Source organism: Tachyglossus aculeatus, chromosome 2 (genome assembly GCF_015852505.1).
Source record: "Tachyglossus aculeatus isolate mTacAcu1 chromosome 2, mTacAcu1.pri, whole genome shotgun sequence".
In the NCBI taxonomy this organism is placed as follows: Eukaryota; Metazoa; Chordata; class Mammalia; order Monotremata; family Tachyglossidae; genus Tachyglossus; species Tachyglossus aculeatus.
The window spans coordinates 34,334,020-34,357,342 of record NC_052067.1 but is presented as its reverse complement, the minus strand read 5'-3'; the positions used below and the strand labels follow the sequence as shown (position 1 = coordinate 34,357,342).

Below are 23,323 nucleotides of genomic sequence, written 5' to 3'. Positions count from 1 at the left end.
GTAGAAGAGAGTGGATAAGAGTGGGTTATATAAGAGGTAAAGAGCTAGTGCAGTGCCTAAAAGCATATGGTCACATGGTTCTGTTTGATGAGGAGGTAGAAGAATAACCGTGGAGGTTTTGCACGAGTTGAGAGGTGTGTAGAACAATGTTTTAGAAAGGTCAACAGAGCAGATGAGTGAAGTAGCGTAGACTGGAGAGGGGAGACAATGCAGATGGGCAGACCAGTGAGAAGGCCGATAAAGTAGTCAAGCTCGGATATCATGTGTGCTTGGACCAGGATGATGACAGGGCTTTGCGCATAGTCAGTGCTTAATAAATGCCATTATTATTATTATTATTATTATTATCCATCCGATGAAAAGGAATGGGTGGATATGGGAAACGCGGAGGAAAAACTAAAAAGATCTCTTGAATAGGTCTCAGTTTATAGTCCTTAGAACTCTACAGTGCAAACCGTGATCGATCACGGTTGTAGATCCCCCCTTCTAGACTGTGAGCCCATTGTTGGGTAGGGACCGTCTCTCTATGTTGCCAACTTGTACTTCCCAAGCACTTAGTACAGTGCTCTGCACACAGTAAGCTCTCAATAAATACTATTGAATGAATGAATCAATCAGTGGTATTTTTGAGCAGAACACTGTTGCCTGCTTGCATGATAAAGTTGTGACATTGCAAGCCAGCTGAAATGTTACTCCAACATGGGACTTGGATAGAGGTCAGATTTCAGATTTTGCCCATGGCTTGGGGTTTTCCCCTTTCCCAGCATGTTCTTTTGGGGACACACAGGAGAATTACAGTCATTACCCATTTCATCCCCCCAATTCTGTCCTCTAAGGTACCCAGAATTTCAAGGGTTTTTCTGGCAATTTCTCTCACTCCCTGTTTCCCCAAATTGGAGTGCTGTTGCCGGATTTGTTGCCAGTGACTGAAACTGGAAAGCGTTCCTGGAGGAAAGTTCTTGGAGCAACTTGCCTGATCCCTCAACCCCACAGCACTTATGAACATATCTTTAAATTATATATTATAAATTATTTATTTATATTAATGTCTGTCTCACCCTCTAGATTGTAAACTCCTTGTGGGTAGGGTTTGTGTCTGCTAACTCTTTTGCATGGTACTCTCCCAAGCATTTAGTACAGTGCTCTGCACATAGTAAGCACTCAAATACCACTGATTGATCCATCTCAATTTAGTCTTCGTAATCTCTTCCCACACAGTTTTAGAAAAGATATCTAAATATCTCAGAATTGGAATCACCCCAGCTAAATTGATGGGCTTTATCTTGCACCAACCCCAGTGGGTAATGCACATTTTAAATTCTTGGACCCTAACAAGTGGTCAGATAGCACCTACATCTCCCAGATTGTAGGCTGGTCATTGTGCTCTGTGGTGACTTACTGGAAAGAAATGAATTAACTGACAATAGTATTCAATCTAAACTTTTAAAAATACATGCAGAATTTAAACAACAGAAAGCTGGGCTTGAGTTGGCCTAAAATTCTTTCTTCCTGTTCCTATTTCTGATTCTGGCCACCTCATATCTTCTCTCCTATGGGCTGGCAGACAGGTCCGGTGCCTTTAGAGTTTCACAGGATTAATCCTAGGAACTCCAGGGACTGAAATGTTCCACCCCTTAGTCTTCTCACTACCCTGTTGCCACCCTGGATGGGGGGGAAAAAGGGAAGAGGGAAGAAATTTAGAGAAATGCAGCATAATGCTGCATGTCTCAGCGTTACATACAAATACAGGAAAGTATTTTTAAGCTTACACATTTTCTGGAGAGGAATTGTTATCTTATGTCCGATTATTACAAATACAGGAAAGCATTTTTAAGCTTACACATTTTCTGGAGAGGAATTGTTATCTTATGTCCGATTATTGGGATGAAATTCTGACCACATACTGTCAGAAACTACATTTTTACTACGGTATAATGTCCACAAATGAAAAGAGGCCCAACCATTTAGGCTGATATTGTTTAGAACTTCTAGGACATTACTGTAAAGCTGAATGTAAATCCTTGCCAAGAGCTGTCGGCATAATAACTAAAGCGCAATTCTGGGTAAACACAGCTTCATTAAACTAATTCTCTTTTATTAATGGGACCATACCATAGCAAAGTGTACATAGCTGAAGTTTTTCTCTTGCACCAGAACTCCCAGTTGGCGGAACAGAAATCACTTGAAATGTGCCAGTGTCATCGAGCTATATGGGGGGAAAAAATGGTGGGGGATTCAATAAGCTTAATTATTGCTGAAGGAAATCAAGAAAACCGAACATAAATGTCAAACTAACAGCCCATTCAACACATCATCCGATGTGGACAGTGACAAAAAAGTTATCAGAGGAACTGTTTGCTGATTACCCTCCTTGGTACCCCTAATATCATCCCTAACTTTCCCTTATAGGAACCAATTTTGGATTCCTCATCCATGAATTTGTCCAAAGCTCTCTTGAAGCTTTAATCCACTAACCTGTAGGTTCAAAATGAATATTCAAACTGGAAAATTTTCACCTTCTTGCAAACTTTATACTGTTCTCCTTCTCACCCCATAGGTTGCCCAACTACATACATTTACCTAGGGAGGCTTCACCTCTCCAAACCAAACCCTTATAGTCTCACATCACTGGGCTAAGAGGGCATAAGATTTTCCCTGCAGTCAGTTGCACTCTAGAATTGTCCTACAAGCTCAGAAGCCCCTAAAATCTAACAAGGAGGTTGCAAAAGGAAGAGGCTGAGTTTATTGAATTCCTGTTAGATCAACTATCCAATTCCCTTTAGAACTTCTGCTTCATTACCAACTCATTTCCTAATTACTTCTAGCCTTTGAAGTATAGGAAAAACCTGGCCAGAAATTAAACAGATCCATGCCTGGAGCCCAGGTAGGCATTCCCGGCCGTACTTCTTACATGAGCATTACTACTTCTATCTATTCTATTTATTTTATTTTGTTAGTATGTTTGGTTTTGTTCTCTGTCTCCCCCTTTTAGACTGTGAGCCCACTGTTGGGTAGGGACTGTCTCTATATGTTGCCAACTTGTACTTCCCAAGCTCTTAGTACAGTGCTCTGCACACAGTAAGTGCTCAATAAATACGATTGATTGATTGATTGATTACTTCGTGCACAGTGCTGTTCTGCTGGCTCCCTTTTTCTCCCAGAGAGATGTATATCAAATAAGTCACCCCGCCGATATACTCCTCATCTCAATAACTGGGGTCCCAATGGTATTGGCTTTGGGGAGAACTGCTTCCCTCCCATGGGACGGATGAACTCTTCCAGGGCCTCATTTAATAAACAGCTTCTGGTGTCCTGAAAAATTTTATTCTTTTCTCAAAATGAGGCTTTGACTTTCAGGCTATGGATTATTCCCTCGGAACAGGTTTCATAACAGTGCAACTATATCTCTAGGGGCAATGGAAAAGTAAATATAGCCAGCCAGAGTGTTCTGTATGCAGAGAAAGGATACCTGCCTGCATTTTTTTTTTGGTATTTAAGTGCTTACTGTGTGCCAGGCCCTGCACTAAGCGCTGGGGTAGATACAAGCTAATCATGCCTACATTTTTTATGGTATTTAAGTGCTTACCATGTGTCAGGCACTGCACAAAGGGCTGGGGTAGATACAAGCTAATCATGCCTACATTTTTTATGGTATTTAAGTGCTTACCATGTGTCAGGCACTGCACTAAGTGCTGGGGTAGATACAAGCTAATCAGGTTGGACCCAGTCCATGTCCCACAGAGGGTTTACAGTCTAAATCCCATTTTATAGATGAGGTAACTGAGGCACGGAGAAGTAAAGGGTCACACAGCATTAAGTGGCAGAGCCGGGATCAGAACCCAGGTCTTTCTGCTTCACAGGCCTGTCCAGGAGGCCAGGCTGCTTCTCTTCACCAAAAGATAGGCAGGTGAGAATGGGTTCACACTGATGAAGAAAACTGGGACATCTGGATTTTGGGGTGTGCTGACATATCATGTACTGGAGTATATAAAAAGCAGAGCATTGAAGAGGTGGGGCTCTGAGAGGGCAAGGGAGGAAAGGAGATGGAGAGAAGGGGAGGTGGCATCCTGGGACTGCTGCTGCCTTTCCACTGTGACATCCTCCTCTAGTGAAGGATGTCACTAGAGAAGAGAAGCAGCGTGGCCCAGTGGAAGGAGCCCGGGCTTTGGAGTCAGAGGTCCTGGGTTCAAATCCCGGCTCTGCCAATTGTCAGCTGTGTGACTTTGGGCAAGTCACTTCACTTCTCTGGGCCTCAGTTCCCTCATCTGTAAAATGGGGATTAAGACTGTGAGCCCCCCGTGGGACAACCTGATCACCTTGTATCCCCCGCAGCGCTTGGAACAGTGCTTTGCACATAGTAAGCGCTTAACAAATACCATCATTATTATTAGTGAACTACCAGGCTGCGTTCCCCGGATCTCTCATGGGGTCTACCCTGTATCCACCATGCAACCCAACCTGCCTTGCCCCATCCCAAATAAATAAATATTTATTTATTTATTTTACTTATTTATTTATTTATTTTACTTGAACATTTCTATCCTATTTATTTTATTTTGTTGGTATGTTTGGTTCTGTTCTCTTTCTCCCCCTTTTAGACTGTGAGCCCACTGTTGGGTAGGGACTGTCTCTATGTGTTGCCAATTTGTACTTCCCAAGCGCTTAGTACAGTGCTCTGCACATAGTAAGTGCTCAATAAATACGATTGATTGATACGATTGATTGATTGATTGATCCCAGCGGGAAGGAGATAAGCAGCCACAGCATACTGCCTCCACAAACTCGGGAAGACTGAGGCAGATACTGTTGCTAGACCAGTCACTATGGCTACGATTGCTGGATTCTGCGCCCCGAGGAGCCCAATAGTCTGTTCTTTCCCCCATTTACCCGCGAGATTTTTGTTTTTATTTTGTGTCTCTGTCCGTGTACGTATGTTGACAATGTTTTTCTCCATCTCTTCTTTATTGCCTGCCACCAGTCCCCTTTCCCCACACATTTTGAGATTGTGAGCCCTTTAAGGGCCAGGGATCATGCCTATCTAATTCCTATCTATGTATTCTTTTCCAGGGCTCTGTACTCAGGAAGTGCTTAATCCTTATTACTACTACAAGGGAGATGCAGCGTAGCCTGTTGGAAAAAGCATCGGCCTGGAAGTCAAGGGACCTGGGTTCTAATCCTAGCTCTGCCAATTGCCTGCCGTGTGACCGTGGGCAAGTGGTGCCTCAGTTTCCTCATCTGTAAAATGTGGACGCAATACTTGTTCTCCTTCCCACTTAGACTGTGAGCCCCAGGTGAGACAGAGACTGATTAACTTGCACCTACCCCAGCACTTAGAAAAGAGCATGACATACTGTACAGCACTTAAATACCATCATCATCATCATCACCTGATAGTCAAAAAGAATCAAAGGACGTGTTTTATGACAGAGTGAGAAATCATGATGTCTAGCAAAGGGACTTGGAGTTCCAGCACTTTTTTCCCCCGGAAGGATCAAATTCATACAACCTAGTTCTTATAAAAACTTGATTTACTTTTGATCTGACATTTTAGTCTGGTTCAGTGAGCAACTTTCCCCTTTCTTCTTGTAAATGGCGATGATAGTGGTATCTCTGAGATTCTAAGGCATCACCTTCGTGTTTCTTATGTTGAGGAAGGACTTGTGTAGATCTCAGTGGATGTGTTATATACCCTGCAAATATACTCCAAGAGGATACGCATAGAGGCCACTAATTTGTGAGTTCTTTGATGGCACGGGTCCTTACTTAAGGGTATTTAAGCACTTACTATATACTATGCACTGGGGTAGATTAGAACAGTGCTTTGCCCATAGTAACGCTTAACAAATGCCATCATTATTATTATTATTATACAAGCAGTGTGGAAGCAGTGTGACTCAGTGGAAAGAGCACAGGCTTGGGAGTCAGAAGTTGTGGGTTCTAATCGTGGCTCTGCCACTTGTCAGTTGTGTGACTTGGGGCAAATCACTTAACTTCTCTGCGCCTCAGTTACCTTATCTGTAAAATGGGGATTAAAACCGTGAGCCCCAAGTGGGACAACCTGATCACCTTGTATCTCCCCCAGCATTTAGAACAGCGCTTGGCACGTAGTAAGCACTTAACAAATACCATCATTATTATTATCATACAGGCTAACCAGGTTGGACACCATCCTTGTCCCACATGGGGCTCACAGTCCTAATCCCCATTTTACAGATGAGGGAACTGAGGCACAGAAAAGTGAAGTGACTTCCCAGTGTCACAGAGAAGACAATTGGCAGAGCGGGGACTAGAACCCATATCCTCTGACTCTCAGGCCTGTGGTCTATCCACTAGGCAACACTGCTCTGCCAGCCCTGTTGTGTTGGGGTACTCGAAGCAGTGCTCTATTTGCAAACTCAGTGAATACTATGGATTGATGGAGGCAGAACCGGAGCTTTTGTTTGCAAGTTTATGTCTCTTAAAAGTTGGGACCACTTGCCAAATTAGGAAGTGAGATGATGTGATTAAATGGTTTCATTCATTCATTCAATCGTATTTACTGAGCGCTTACTGTGTGCAGAGCACTGTACTAAGCGCTTGGGAAGTACAAGTTGGCAACATCTAGAGACGGTCCCTACCCAACAGTGGGCTCACAGTCTAGAAGGAAGTTTCATAACTTCTCTCTACTCAGAATGAAGATAATCACCCTTCGTAAAGGCACGGTGCTTCAGTGACTTTACATATTTGACATACTAAAAACTTCAGGGGTTTAAATGGTCTCTATGCTCCTGAAGTACCACAAAGACTGTGAGCCTCATGTGGAACGGGGACTGGGTCCTACCTGATTAACTTATACCTTTACCAGTGCTTGACTGGTAGTAAGTGCTTAACAATTCCAAAATTATAATAAAAATGATAATAATTTAGACACGTGGGTCCACGAAGATAATGCGTTTGGCACAGCGTGGCTTTCATAATTTCAAGACAAATTGCAGCTGTTCAGCATGTCCTTCTTTTGGCTTGGATGTCTGGAAAGGAAGTTGGTAATGCTTATACCAAAAAAGAACTTCGGTAAATTTTTACCTCAAAGGCATCTTGGACAGCTTTCTCATCATCGAAAGCAAGGACAACTGGAATGATATTGAGGGCGCTGAACTCCATGGTGGCTGTGGCAAGTGTCAGGGGATCTGCAGGTGGGCCATGGCTGAAAAACACAGCGATCCTTCTCACGTTAGCCCCTCGGAGGGTTCTTTTGAAAATATTCTTAGCCACGAATCTCATCGCCTGGCCAAGCTCCCGGCCCCGTGTTGATCTTTCATAAGCTATTTTATTTATTTCTTCTATAAGCTTTCTCTTTCGGTAGTGGTCCGACAGGCGGATGTGGTTTCTGGTCTTGGTATTGTAGGAGACAACCGAGACTCTTGCTCCCACTGGACAGTTTCTTGTCCTGATTGTAGTGTCATTCACGACTGAGGCGATTATATCCTTTGTTTCATCAAATCTTCTCTCTGTGACACCCCGTGACACGTCTATTGCAAAAACCAACTCTGTTGGATATGCAGGACATTCTGGTTTTCCTGGAAAAGTCAGTGGAAGATTTGTAGATGACATGAAAAAATGTTGTTGTTTTTTTCAATGTCCAAAGCAATAGTGCTTTAATCAACTGAGCTTAGTACACGGCCGCCCTGATTGTATTATGACAGCCTATTCCTTTTTTCCTGAGCCAGCTAGCAATCCAGAAAATCAGAGGTGAATACCGGGAAGTTGGAAGCGAGTCCCCAAACTAATTATTCTATTTTTATGAAACATAGGTTTACTGGAGATTTTGAATATTCCCAGAGATCTGTTTACAGCAAATCTTCCAAGAATGCAGGGTTCCAAAAGGAGCATGTAAAAATAAATTATTTCCAATGAGTGAAACATTTGACTCTCCAGCCCTATTCTTTCTACTTAAGGCTCAGAATTGATCTTTCTCTTGATCTGATATAATAGTAAAGTCAACTTCAAGCCCTGATTTTAGTGTCATTTTTGATCGTTAGGTTCCAAGGCCAATTTTCCGATTTGCTGAGCTCACATTCTTAATCCAGTGCTTAGGACAGTGCTTGGCACATAGTAAGCACTTAACAAATACTATCATTATTAATCCTAGCCCCTTCTCCAGTTTAGCTGGAATGCACAGATAAGATTCTGTAAGGCTCATTTTCAGTATAAGAAGCAAAAAGGGGGATTTACAAAAACAGTAATAAACAGTAACAGTAATTTACAATTAAAAGTAATAACTGGTGGATGTTATCACGTAAACCCATTTTGGAGAGGATTGAATTAAAAAATATATATAAATGTACTGTCTTGCCCTCCCACCATACCAATAGTAAAAAACTTAGAAGTGTCTTCTAATACAACCGGTAAGAACCTATATAGATCAATGAAAATAAGATCTCACTGAAAGATTCCTAATACATTTATTAGTTTAAGATGATTATTTTTGTTAATAAAATAGTCAAAGAATACTCACTCACCTTTCCAACAAGCTGCAAAGTAAAAAGAAAATATGTTAGGCTTTTTAGTGTTCATTTAAATTGTTTTTTAAATAGCATTTGTTAAGCATTTCCTATGTGTCTAACACTGTTTTAAGTTGGAAAACTGTTTTGCAAATGAACTTTATTTTTCCTTTCTTCCGCAATGCTCTAGTTAAAATATTTATAGTGCCTCAGTTTCCAGCAAACCAAAGTTAGACAATTAAGTAATGGAGAACGGTAATTCTTCAGATGACAGCTTTCTCATTTTCCCTGCATTTCCCATGGAGAAAGCCTTCCCCATCAGTACTTGTGTTGAACGTAGGGTATTGGTTGTTCCTCACAAAACACACCCTAAAATACTTTGATTTTGTTGCCCCACCAACCTTGGCCTTTTGATTTTGGTAAAATCACATCAAAATTTGTTCCTTTACTTCCACCTGCCCCAGAATTCCCTTCACATAGTTATTCATATCCACGCACTGAGAAAGGGAAGCCTCTGAAAGGAACTTTTCCATACAAAAGAACATCTGCTCTTCTTTATGTGATTTGCTGTTTTAGAATCTGGGAGAAATTAGAGGCAAAAACTTGGATAAATTTATAGAAATCGTTATTTGCAATTTTATCCTTTACTAGGAAAAGAAACTTTCAAATAGAATACAGGCAAGGGTGGAAACTGATAAGGCATTCTGCACCAATTCTATAAAATTACGATTTCCAACAAAATATCCATACCATATCTCCATTATTCTCTCAGTCTACCTAGTAAATCTGCTTACTTTACTAAATACAAATATACGACATGTTTAATGTGTGCTATCTGAAGATGTGGATTTATCTTAATCACCTTAATGGCAAAGAGTACCTCCACTAACTGCTTAAAATGCAGTTATTTTTTTTTTTTACCATTTATGAAACAAGGATACTTACAGCTGTGGTCTCGCACGAACTGAACGAGTTCACATTGCTGCAGATGTAAAATGAAATGGGAAAAATTAAAATTATATAGAAGGCTAAGCTTTGGGATCATTTATTTCTCAAGGTGGGGATTTGATTGCAACATCCAAGATACGTACAGAAAATGAAGTCAGCCCCTGCAGGCCTTTAACCCCCTAGAGAAACAAGAAATAGGTCATCAATTGAGTAGTGCCATGTCACGTTACTGTTTACTTTAATTTTATCCATTAACCACAAAAAGAGAGCATGTAGAATTAATAGTTTAGTAACTGCCTCCCCCACTAGACTGTAAGTCCCTTGAGGGTTCACGTCTACTCAACTATCATTCTCCTGTAAATGCTTAGTACAGTGCTCTCCACTCAGTAGGCATTCAATTTGGCTCTTATTATGTACAGAGCATGGTACTAAGAGGTTGGGAGAAAATTTGAGAATTATTAGAAATAACACCTGCCCACAGGTCGCTTACAGTCTAGCAGGGGAAACAGATACTACTATTGATTGATGATTAATCAATGGTATTTAATAATAATAATAATAATGACATTTATTAAGCTCTTACTATGTGCAAAGCACTGTTCTAAGCGCTGGGGAGGTTACAAGGTGATCAGGTTGTCCCACGGGGGGCTCACAGTCTTAATCCACATTTTTTTACAGATGAGGTAACTGAGGCCCAGAGAAGTTAAGTGACTTGGCCAAAGTCACACAGCTGACAATTGGCAGAGCCAGGATTTGAACCCACGACCTCTGACTCCAAAGCCCATGCTCTTTCCACTGAGCCACGCTGCTTCCCGTGTATTTGATTACTATGTGCAACTCTGTGCAAATCAAATACATAGTATTTGATTACTATGTGCAACTCTGTACTAGGCTCTTGGGAGAATAAAATATACTAGAGTTGGTTGACACAGTGATGCTTCGTAATTTCACAGATGAGACAGGTGGTCTACAAATGGCAAGCTTTTCCAAATATTCAGTGTTATTTATCCCTCTTCCTTATATTGCCTATCCAATAATGAAACAGGAGCCTGCCACACAGCTTTGTAAAAATCAAAGGAAATGGCACCAGTCTGGCAATGAGGCCAGAAGTTGTGGATACCCTGTTTGATTTAACTGCTTATTATTTGTCTTAAGAATTCACCACACATGTGGTAGAGTTAAATATGGTGGCACCACAGACTTCTATCATCCAATGTAAAACGGTTTACATAGTAATGCTACAGAAGATTGAAATAGCTCTAAGTGGTAGATATTCATTCAATCGTATTTATTGAGCGCTTACTGTGTGCAGAGCACTGTATAAGCGCTTGGGAAGTAAAAGTTATGCCCCGTTAACTTCAAACAGTCTGAGTGGTGAGGGACTAGAAAGAGGGGAATTTCTGTCTCATTTGTACTTCTATACCCATTTCTAATCTTCTCCACCTAATGATTGGTAATTTTAAAAAAGTTAAAAAACACCACAAATATAGCCACAACATTTTTCACTCTCCCTTATGTATGTCCATTATTTGTTTTTCCTATGGAGTGTAAACAGAAATAAGTAACCATGAACAAGTTTGTTTGATTTAACTCTGTAAAATAGCACCCCATTCGATTAAGGGGCTAATGAACATAATGGGGACATTAAGAGTCTTGTTTCTTCATACATGAATAATTTGCCACGTGAATAATAATAATGATGGCATTTGTTAAGCGCTTACTATGTGCAGAGCACTGTTCTAAGCGCTGGAGAATTCCTTTGCCCAGACTGAGGCTGGGGCGTGAAAATGGAAATATTTTATCATCACAGATGACCTTTCCCACTCATTGAAATACTAACCAGAGCACTGCTTTTCCAGACAAACGTACATTCATTTACGCATGTACAACATACCCTTTGTCCTGGAGGTCCCTGTTGTCCTGGAGTACCTACTGATCCAGATGTTCCTGCTGGACCCTACAGATGGTCACATAAATTACATAGGTTGATTTGACTAATTTCAACAAGATTTTAAAACACGGTGAACGTTCATTTGAGCCAGAAGAGTGGGGCAGTCTCAGGAGAACCACAGTAACCAAACTTCTCACTCCTAGGAAGGGAATGGACCATCTGGGCCGCACCCTCCGCTCCTCCGCCGCTAATCTCCTCACCATACCTCGTTCTCTCCTGTCTCGCCGTCGACCCCCAGCCCACGTCATCCCCCGGGCCTGGAATGCCCTCCCTCTGCCCCTCCGCCAAGCTAGCTCTCTTCCTCCCTTCAAGGCCCTGCTGAGAGATCACCTCCTCCAGGAGGCCTTCCCAGACTGAGCCCCTTCCCTCCTCTCCCCCTCGTCCCCCTCTCCATCCCCCCATCTTACCTCCTTCCCTTCCCCACAGCACCTGTATATATGTATATATGGTTGTACATATTTATTACTCTATTTATTTATTTATTTTACTTGTACATATCTATCCTATTTATTTTATTTTGTTAGTATGTTTGGTTTTGTTCTCTGTCTCCCCCTTTTAGACTGTGAGCCCACTGTTGGGTAGGGACTGTCTCTATATGTTGCCAATTTGTACTTCCCAAGCGCATAGTACAGTGCTCTGCACATAGTAAGCGCTCAATAAATACGATTGATGATGATGATGATGATGATCTGGGGGCACCATCTCTAATTAGGAGACTAGCATGAATGGCTAAACGAAAATCCAACTGTCTCTTACTCTTAATCAGTGAAATTGCCCTTCCCGTGCAGAGATGGGAATAAAACCATAAGACGAGAAGACCCTGTGGAGCTTTAATTAAAGAATAACTTCTTAAAATATCCAACTTAAGAGTATAATACTTCAAAAGCTTATTCAACTAATTTCGGTTGGGGTGACCTCGGAGAATAACTAAACCTCTGAATGAATAGTAAAGACCTACAAGTCTAAACGCAATACTGCCAGTAATAAACCCATATTATTGATCAAAGGACCAAGTTACCCCCACTGTTTGGTTTCTCTTTCTGTTCATCCATTATACACCTTTACCCTACATACTGTTGTAAACACATCACTTAGGATTCACTTTAGGTTGGTATTGGACCTTTATGGGAGAAGTGTGGCCTAGTGGGAAAAAAAAAGGACTTGGGAGTCAGAGTGACTTGGATTCTTGTCCCAGCTCTATTACTTCTCTGCTTTAATAATAATAATAATAATAATTGGCATTTGTTAAGCGCTTACTATGTGCAAAGCACTGTTCTAAGCGCTGGGGAGGATACAGGGTGATCAGGTTGTCCCACGTGGGGCTCACAGTCTTAATCTCCATTTTGCAGATGAGGTAACTGAGGCCCAGAGAAGTTAAGTGACTTGCCCAAGATCATACAGCAGACATGTGGAGGAGTTGGGATTCGAACCCATGACCTCTGACTCCAAAGCCCGTGCTTTTTCCACTGAGCCATGCAGCTATGTGACGCTGGACAAGTCACTTCAGTTCTCTGTGTCTTGGTTACCTCATCAGTAAAATGGGGGTTAAGACAGTGAGCCCCTTGAGGGACACTGGTTGTGTCCAACCTGATTAGCTTGTATCTACCCCAGTGCCTGGCACATAGTAAGTGCTTAAAAACCATATAAAAAGTGTGATCTTACCTATCACGTAAGGACCAGGCCAAAATTATTTCAGCCACAAAAAGACACACAAATGAGAAATGTCAAGCAGTAGAGGACTATCACCAAACCGTAATAAATTGTAAGGTAAACCCAACAGATTTAGAGACAATAAAATAGATGGGAAGCAGTGTTACCTATAGAAAGAGCAGGGGCATGAGAGTTAAAGGGCCTGAATTTTAATCCAAGTTCCACTACTTGTCTGCTTTGTGGCCTTGGGCAAGTCACTTAGCTTTTCTGTGCCTCAGTTTCCTCAACTGTAAAATTGAAGTTAACTGTTCCCCCCCCTCCCCTTAGCCACATGTGGGACAGGGATTGTGCCTGATCTAATTATTTTATATCTATCACTACTTAGCACTGTCCTTGGCACATAGTAACTGCTTAACAAATACAGTCATTGTCATTATGATTCAGATTCATCTAATAGTCTTGGGGCTAACAAAATGTACCCAATCAAATGGGAAAAATATTATTCCATCGCTTTCAAGCTAGAATTACTAATGGATCCTACATTACATTACCACTACATCTGACCTACCATTCCCATGAAGAACAGAAGATATTCTAGGGAAAGGACATACCCAGGGGAAGGTCAGGTAGAATCAGTAAGAAGATCTTGGATAAATTGAATCTTAGCGCCATGGACTTAGCCAACAGAATTGGGATCTCTAGAACTGGACTTCTCAATGACTTTCCTGTCTCTCATCACCCGCCACATCTTTGCAAAACTACCTCTGCTTCCCTCACACTGCCACCCTTCCCCATCCAATCCCCCAAATCATCACTTGAAAAGACCTAACACTAGGATTTACTGTTGAATTTGATTCCATAAATGAAAAAAAAATTGACTTTCCTCAGTGAGAACTATTTTATAGTTTTGATTGGAAGACATTGATGTCGTATTCACTGAAAATCAGTACCTGCTAGCTTTCCTACCAGGTGAATTAGAATCATCAGAGAATGTCAGAAATGAGGAGGTCAAGAGGTGAAAGATGGTTTACAATTCCAAGAGATAATGATGGCTAGGGATGCATAAGTCTATAATTTATAGACTGTGGATATATACTGATTACCCAGCATAAACATAATATGGATTTCAACATTTCTTGAGTACCCTAAACCACTCAGAGGACTCTAAAATAAATCAGCAAAATTGTACAAAGTTACTATTTTAAAGGTAAAAAAAAGGACTAGCTCACCAATTGCCCTGTTAATCCTTTGGGACCAGGATCTCCCTTAATTCCAAGACCACCTACATCACCCTGAGGAATTAGATACCAGATTATTAAGGCTTCTTATAAAACTAAAGAAGTAACCATTATTACCATTCCATTCTAAAGAGCACTCACAGTATCATGATGAGACAGGTCAATGGGCTAGTAAACATCTGTCGTGCAGAATGGAGCTACATGCCAGAACAATATCAAATGCAGTTCTGACACTGAACTAAAAGTCAACAGCAACGACACCCACGCTTAGACATTTCCAGATTGTTTTCCTTTATAACCTAAGAATGCAAATGTTCCATTTGTAATAACATTTATTTTTGGCAGAAAACATCAAACACTCGTACTCTTTTCCACATGATCACTAAAAATCTTCAAAAAAAAAAGAAGACTCCTGAAATTAAGAACAATCAGGGACAAATCCTGCCCTAATTCACCTGTGAAAACATGGGGAACGTATTGCTCTCCCTCTACTCTTTATATTTATGCACAATAGAATTTTCCATCTTTACTTGAAAAATCAGAAATTGAGATTAGCACATAATGGTAGATGGTCTTTTTTTGTCTGTGCTAGGGGCACACAGGCTATTTTGATTCTACATTATGTGACCACATCAAACAGATCCAGTATGGTAGACTCCTTTCAGGTTCTCAATAACTAAATGGCAAAAAAGGCCATGATGGTAAACTCAGAGCTAAGGTCATTAAATTTCCGAGCTGTTGGGACTACTTAAGTAGCTGCCTCATTCAGGGTTTTGCCAGGGTCAACCCATAAAATACAGTCTACTGGAAAAAAAAATTAAAGAAAGCAAAATGAAAAACCAATTTCATTAGCTGACTCCCCACCCCTACCCCATTTCCCTCCAACTCCAACCAAGACCTGTCCCAACTCTTAGGGAAAAGGATACTAAGAGAAAGCTAGCTCTCTTTCCATTTAATTTATAGTAGAGTCCTTAGAGGCTTCAGGGATGAGTTTTAGATGTAAACAACCATGTGGTATGATACATTAATAATCAGATTAATTGCAGGGAAGAAAGGAAGTTTAAAGAGAAAATCTCTTTGGGCTTTGAAGATTTCAAGGTGATTCATATAAGATGAAATCCAGTGAAGTTCAGGGAAAGTATATGAAATACTGTTTTCCTTATCTCTCTGTTTTAACTCCTTTTCATCCTCAAGCAGAAGCTAATGTTCCAGTAACAGTAGAAAAAGTGAAGATTACTATACCTTCAGCCCATTATCTCCAGGGGATCCCTTTTGTCCCTGTAATTTGTAGCACAGAAAATTAATTGATTTTCATTCATAATGTGCAGGTTTATGGCAAGCAATTAACTTTAGACTCATGTGATCTTGGCTTTGGGATCGCAAAGAAAGAAAGAGGCTTGAAAGCAATAAATTCTGTCCAAAGACCAAACAAGCAGAGTTGCAGAAGCTTTCAGAACTTGGCTGCGCCCTGGGAAACTGTTAACTTTCTCGTGTAGTGTACGGGCTCTCCAATGCTCCTCTTCTTTAACAAAGACTTGCTTTACTATTCTAATTCAGATGAGATTTACCAACAAGTACAATAATTTTTGATATTAAGTGTAATAGCAAATAACTGATGGTCAAGCAATGACAAGAACGTTTCCTGACATTAAGCCTCTCAAGGACTCTAAGAGGGTTTAGTTTGGGGGCTGGCGTTTAGAAATTAGGACCCAAAGTCCATTTTGGTTCACCCTTAACACTTGGCTAATATCATGCTTATCAGATGAGTTGTTGCTTAAACCATTAGTTGATTAAACATTGATAGAACTTATAAAACAACCTAAAGTATTTGGAATTTTTCCGACCTGTAACTGCTAAAAAGAATAGTGATTAACAAGGAAAAATGCTTTTAATGCAGATATTTTCTAAGGATTGGCTTACATCTATTAACTAATATCCCTCACTCAATTAGCCCTTTTACCTTACCTCGCTGATGTCCTAAGACATCACAGTCTGCACACCTTACTCCGCTAACACCAACCTACTCACTGTATCTTGATCTCATCTGTCATGCCCCAACTCCCTTTTCCATGTTCTCCCTGTCTTGGATCTCCCTCTCGTTTCACGTCTCCCCCCTTCCAAATCCATACTTAAATCATACTTCCTCTTCCAAATCCATACTTAAATCGTACTTCCTCCAACAGATCTTCCCCAAGCCCTCGTGTTTCCTATCTGCCCTCCTTTTCGGTTCGCCTATGCACCGGGATCTGTACCCCATAAACATTTGATATTCAGCCCCAAAACACTTATAACCATATCTCTATCCCTGCCCATTTTCCCTGTCGGCATTTTAATGTCAGTCCCCACTACTAGATTGCAAGCTACTTGTGGTAAGGATTGTGGCTACCACCTCTATTGTACTGAACTCCCAAATGCTTAGTACAGTGCTCAGAACACAGTAAGCACTCAAATACAATTGATCGACTAGAGAGGCAGCGTGGCTCAGTGGAAAGAGCACGGGCTTTGGAGTCAGAGGTCACGGGTTCGAATTCTGAGTCATCCACATGTCTGCTGTGTGGCCTTGGGCAACTCACTTCACTTCTCCGAGCCTCAGTTACCTCATCTGCAAAATGGGGATTAAGATTGTGAGCCCCATGTAGGGCAACTTGATCACCTTGTATCCCCCCCAGCGCTTAGAATAGTGCTCTGCACATAGTAAGCTCTTAACAAATGCCATTATTATTATTATTATTATTATTATTATTATTATTATTATTATCGATCTCTTCCCAGCAGACCTGGGAAACCAGAACTTTTAAAGTGATACTGAGCCAAGTTCAAAAATTGAAGGTATTCAAAAGGATTGCATTTTGCACTTCTAAGATGCAGGGATAGAAACACTACCCTCTGAAATGACATCCCTCGGGTCTCATTTGAGTGCCAAGGCACAGCCCTGGTAAAGTTCATCAGTTGCTGCTAAATCCTTCCCAAATATCCAGAGCTAATTGATGGGGCAGAATGGCAGAGTACAGCTTGAAGCAATGCCTCCTAAAGCGACATAAAGTTAAAGTTTTGGGCCATGGTTCCTTAAATTTACCTTGTTTCCTTTTCTTCCAGTCCGGCCATATCCTGGACTGCCATGCTCTCCCTACGGACATAAAATTCAATTTTGTTATATCAGCTGTAAGTGGTTATTCGGGGCAGAGATACAGTCCCCATAAAAAATGTCAGAGCTCTGATGGTGTCTGGGTGGAAAAACCACTATAATCTCTAGGAGCACATCAGGAAGGGTAGGCGAGTTTTCTTCCTTTGGGCATAGGTCCCAAGTCATTTCAGAATCTCAGTGGATTTTAAATGGGGAGGTCGATGTGACCAAAAAATACAAACCTGAACTCCTCGATCACCATGTGGCCCAGGGGGGCCTTCCTTTCCAGGGTTTCCAGGTTCTCCCTGTTAAATGAAACAAGAATTGCTTCCAGTCAGTGACAATTGGCTCCGCTTTCCAACCTCTTCTCAGTAGTAAATCCAGAAAATCCAGTTTCAATTCGCAGACTTTGACCCATTAAGACTGCTTCACACTGTTTCTGGTTGTTTGGCATCAAGGAATGAGTGTCCTGTCAGGGGGCGGCCTTGGATGCCAGGAATTCTTCTGTCAGACTCAAGACTGGACATTGAATTGTATATATGTATATATTGTAGATATGTATATATGTTTGTACATATTTTTTACTCTTTATTTATTTATTTTATTTGTACATATCTATTCTATTTATTTTATTTTGTTAGTATGTTTGGTTTTGTTCTCTGTCTCCCCCTTTTAGACTGTGAGCCCACTGTTGGGTAGGGACTGTCTCTAAATGTTGCCAATTTGTACTTCCCAAGCGCTTAGTACAGTGCTCTGCACATAGTAAGCGCTCAATAAATACGATTGATGATGATGATGATTGAATTAAATGATCCCACTACCCTATATGGCAAAAACAGCTCCTTTGGTCATGGGTTCTAATCCCGGCTCCGCCACTTCTCAGCTGTATGACTTTGGGCAAGTCACTTAACTTCGCTGTGCCTCAGTGACCTCATCTGTAAAATGGGATTAAGACTGTGAGCCCCACGTGGGACAACCTGATAATCTTGTACCTACCCCAGCGCTTAGAACAGTGCTTGGCGCATAGTAAGCGCTTAGCAAATACCATCATTATTATGGTTGGGTTTTTTTAGAGAAGCAGCGTGACTCAGTGGAAAGAGCGTGGGCTTGGGAGTCAGAGGTCAGGGGTTCAAATCCCGGCTCCGCCGCTTGTCAGCTGAGTGACTTTGGGCAAGTCACTTAACTTCTCTGTGCCTCGGTTACCGCATCTGTAAAATGGGGATTAAGATTGCGAGCCCCACGGGGGACAACCTGATCACCTCATATCCTCTCCAGTGCTCAGAACATTGCTTGGCACATAGTAAGCGCTTAACAAATGCCATTATTATTATATAAGGATCCAAGGATTGGGCAAGGAAGGGAAAGTGAGTTTACCAGGCAACTGGAGACTTTTCAGTTCCACTGGAATTTTACAAAATGCAGAATTGTGTGGGTGGACCTTACCTGGAAAAACCAAGTATTCTCTAGGATTACACCAGGGCTTTCCGGAGCATATTCTGTGACTGAACTTTATTTGTATCGGAATCATCATTAAAGGCATGTATTAAGCCACTGTTGGCTGGGACTTAGATAAAGTGAGTGAAATGGACACGGTCAGTACCCTCTGGGAGTTTGCAGTCTAAGAGAGGCCATCTTGATGTGAACGGTAAAAGAAAAGGCTTTCAGTCTCCAAAAGTAAGAAATCTTTAAATAGTATTTAAATTACATCAGGGATGGTACAAGTTGGTTCAGCTGGTCCACCTGAGCCAGGGCCTACACTGGCCAACAGCCCTCAAAACTGGGAGAGCTCTGGGCATGTTGGTAATGTGCTACCAAACCAACAAAACTCTGAAATTCTTCACGTGCACCTTTGTCTCCAGTTATGAGTAATTTAAACAGCTTGAAACCGCTAATCAGGAACCAGAGGCACTGAGAGGTTGTTCCAGAGGCCAGTTGTGCAGCTGAAGCAACCACATGTTTTCACTAAACAATCCCAGATGTAGGGATGTAAGCAAGCGGCGGTTGAGCTGCATTTAAAATTATTATCCCTCCCTTCAGTGGACTCGTCGTTGCGCCGATGCTGTTTGGATCCTATCTAGAAATATCTGAAAATCCATTTGAAATGATCTTAGCTCGAAATTTATTTTGGCAATCCATTTACGGCCAGATATTTGGAAGGGATTTGCCACTGCTCGTTTTGTGGCTCTGCACATTTCCACACCAGTGCTGCATTGGCAGGCCAATTCGCAGTCACACCGCCGAGCCCTGCTTCGCTGTCTGCAAAATTCATTCATTCATTCAATCGTATTTATTGAACGCTTGCTGTGTGCAGAGCACTGTACTAAGCACGTAAGTGATTAAAGTGCAAAAGTGACTGTGGCTGCACAGTAGCAGAGTAACAGAGTCAAGTGGATCAAGGGAAAATGTCCACTAACTCAGACTGTCCTCTCCCAAGCGCTTAGTACACTGCTCTGCACTCAGGAAGCACTCAATAAATACGAGAAGCAGATTGGCCTCGTGGATAGAGCATCGGCCTGGGAGCCAAAAGGACGTGGGTTCTAATCCCGGCTCCATCACTTGTCTCTCCGTATGACCTTAGGCAAGTCACTCAACTTCTCTGTGCCTCGGCTGCCTCATCTGTAAAATGGGGATTAAGACTGGGAGCTCTGTGTGGGATAGGGACTACACCACATAGGGCTCACAGTCTTAATCCCCATTTTACCTCATTAACAGTGCCTGGCACATAATAAGCACTTAAATGCCATAGAAAAAAAGACTGATTGACTGAGAGAGATGTGGGCTGGAGACCAGAAGAACCCATGACAAATGGGTACAAAGAATAAAATTTATGCCGAGAAAATCATTCAGGCATTATTCAGTGCTTTGCACATAGTAAGCGCTTAACAAATACCATCATTATTTATTTATTTATTTATGGGAAATTCAAGTTATTCTCTTTTGAGGGAGACGAAAGATGGTGTTATAAGTTCATTAAACAAACAACAAAAAAGAGACGCACCTTTTTCCCTGCAAGTCCAAATTTTCCAGGATTCCCTCTAGACCCTTCTGGTCCTTGAGGCCCCTGAAATGAAATTGGATTTGCAAACATTAGTGTAAAATATAGATTTTTAGAAACTCTCCAAGTGATTTAACCTTTATATTCTCATATTCACAGATAATCAATGAAGGACAATTTTACAAAGGGAGGAAGTGTAATATCCTGTGAAGAGGCATGGGCTGGAGGTGGGTGGCCTGGGCTCCAGACCCCTAGTCACCAGTGACTCACTGTTTGAGAATTGGGCAAGTGACACTCTCTAGGCCTCAGTTGCTTCATTTACACTATGACCCTCTTAACTTCCCAGGAATTTTGTGAGGACAAATAAGCGAATGAGTAAGAGAGTGCCTGGGAAGAAAAAAGCAACATTCTATAAATTCAGGGTAGTTTTAGCATATTTGTAATAAATCATTCACCTACCTGAGGTCCTTTACTTCCGGCAGTTCCTTTTTCTCCTTTAGTGCCTATAGTTCCTCTCGATCCCTTAATGAGCAATTCGGCCAAAGGAGGAAAATATTCTCTTTAAAGATATGGTATTCTCTGTATCCTCTATTCACCCACCCTCAGACCTAATGTATAATAATAATGATGGCGTTTATTAAGCGCTTACTATGTGCAAAGCACTGTTCTAAGCGCTGGGGAGGTTACAAGGGGATCAGGTTGTCCCACGGGGGGCTCACATTCTTAATCCCCATTTTACAGATGAGGGAACTGAGGCACAGAGAAGTTAAGTGACTTGCCCAAAGTCACACAGCTGACAGTTGGCGGAGCCGGGATTTGAACCCATGACTTCTGACTCTAAAGCCCAGGCTCTTTCCATTGAGCCACGCTGCTTCTCTTATCCATAACTTAATTATTTAATAACAAATACATATCTATGTACATATCTATTCTATTTTATTTTGTTAGTATTTTTGGTTTTGTTCTCTGTCTCCCCTTTTTAGACTGTGAGCCCACTGTTGGGTAGGGACCATCTCTATATGTTGCCAACTTGTACTTCCCAAGAGCTTAGTACAGTGCTCTGCACACAGTAAGCGCTCAATAAATATGATTGATTGATTGATTGATTTCCACTGAGCCACGCTGCTTCTTGGGTCATTTCCCTAGGTAGGTGAAAACCGTAAAAGCACCATTGTGGGCAAAGGTTTATAACAAGTTCATTTCCAGTTACACTCAGTGGAACCTACGATCAGGGTCCAAATTATTCGAGAAAATATTCTAAGGACACTGGTTCTAGATGGCATCCCACCAATAAGTTCAGGCTAAACGCTCATTAGGCTCAGAGGCACAGTGTGGCCTAATGGAAATCAATCAATCATATTTATTGAGCGCTTACTATGTGCAGAGCACTGTACTAAGCGCTTGGGAAGTACAAGTTGGCAACATATAGAGACAGTCCCTACCCAACATTGGGCTCACAGTCTAAAATGGGGAGACAGAGAAAAAAAAAAAAACAAACATACTAACAAAATAAAATAGAATAGATATGTACAAGTAAAATAAATAAATAAATAAATAGAGTAATAAATATGTACAAACATATACACATATATACAGGTGCTGTGGGGAAGGGAAGGAGGTAAGATGGGGGGACGGAGAGGGGGACGAGGGGGAGAGGAAGGAAGGGGCTCAGTCTGGGAAGGCCTCCTGGAGGAGGTGAGCTCTCAGCAGGGCCTTGAAGGGAGGAAGAGAGGAAAGACTACAGGACTGGGAATCAGAGGATCTGGGTTCTAATTTTGGCTCCACCACTTGTCTGCCCTGTGACCTTGGGCAAGTCACTTCTGTGTGCCTGTTAACATCTGAAAAATGAGCCCTATATGAGATACAGACTGTGCCCAACCTGATTATCTTGTGTCTACCCCAGTGCTTAAGACAGTGCCCAGCACATAGCAAACACTTAAATACCGTATAAAAAAAGATCAATCAATCAATCAATTGTATTTATTGAGCACTTACTGTGTGCAGAGCACTGTACTAAGCGCTTGGGAAGTACAAGTTGGCAACATATAGAGACGGTCCCTACCCAACAGTGGGCTCACAGTCTAGAAGGGGGAGACAGAGAACAAAACCAAACATACTAACAAAATAAAATAAATAGAATAGATATGTACAAGTAAAATAAACAAATAAATAAATAGAGTAATAAAGAGACAGTCCCTACCCAACAGTGGGCTCACAGTCTAGAAGGGGGAGACAGAGAACAAAACCAAACATATTAACAAAATAAAATAAATAGAATAGATATGTACAAGTAAAATAAATAAATAAATAGAGTAATAAGGAGACGGTCCCTACCCAACAGTGGGCTCACAGTCTAGAAGGGGGAGACAGAGAACAAAACCAAACATATTAACAAAATAAAATAGAATAGATATGTACAAGTAAAATAAATAAATAAATAAATAGAGTAATAAAGAGACGGTCCCTACCCAACAGTGGGCTCACAGTCTAGAAGGGGGAGACAGAGAACAAAACCAAACATATTAACAAAATAAAATAAATAGAATAGATATGTACAAGTAAAATAAATGAATAAATAAATAGAGTAATAAGGAGACGGTCCCTACCCAACAGTGGGCTCACAGTCTAGAAGGGGGAGACAGAGAACAAAACCAAACATATTGACAAAATAAAATAAATAGAATAGATATGTACAAGTAAAATAAATAAATAAATAAATAAATAGAGTAATAAAGAGTCAGTCCCTACCCAACAGTGGGCTCACAGTCTAGAAGGGGGAGACAGAGAACAAAACCAAACATATTAACAAAATAAAATAAATAGAATAGATATGTACAAGTAAAATAAATAAATAAATAAATACAGTAATAAAGAGACGGTCCCTACCCAACAGTGGGCTCACAGTCTAGAAGGGGGAGACAGAGAACAAAACCAAAC

General features: G+C 41.2%; 1 protein-coding gene across 1 annotated transcript in view; it reads right to left on the bottom strand.

Annotated features, from left to right (window-relative positions):
- LOC119941030 (collagen alpha-6(VI) chain-like) overlaps nt 1–23,323 on the bottom strand; it is an 82,703-nt gene that overhangs the window by 21,626 nt on the left and 37,754 nt on the right. The window contains exons 22-33 of the mRNA XM_038761477.1: nt 20,846–20,908; nt 20,390–20,452; nt 17,634–17,696; nt 17,344–17,394; nt 15,510–15,545; nt 14,259–14,321; nt 11,323–11,385; nt 9,572–9,607; nt 9,426–9,462; nt 8,499–8,510; nt 7,063–7,556; nt 2,113–2,206 (exon numbers count right to left, since the gene is read on the bottom strand). Of these exons, the coding sequence (XP_038617405.1) occupies nt 2,113–2,206; nt 7,063–7,556; nt 8,499–8,510; nt 9,426–9,462; nt 9,572–9,607; nt 11,323–11,385; nt 14,259–14,321; nt 15,510–15,545; nt 17,344–17,394; nt 17,634–17,696; nt 20,390–20,452; nt 20,846–20,908 (1,075 nt within the window). The remainder of the gene's footprint in view (nt 1–2,112; nt 2,207–7,062; nt 7,557–8,498; nt 8,511–9,425; nt 9,463–9,571; nt 9,608–11,322; nt 11,386–14,258; nt 14,322–15,509; nt 15,546–17,343; nt 17,395–17,633; nt 17,697–20,389; nt 20,453–20,845; nt 20,909–23,323) is intronic.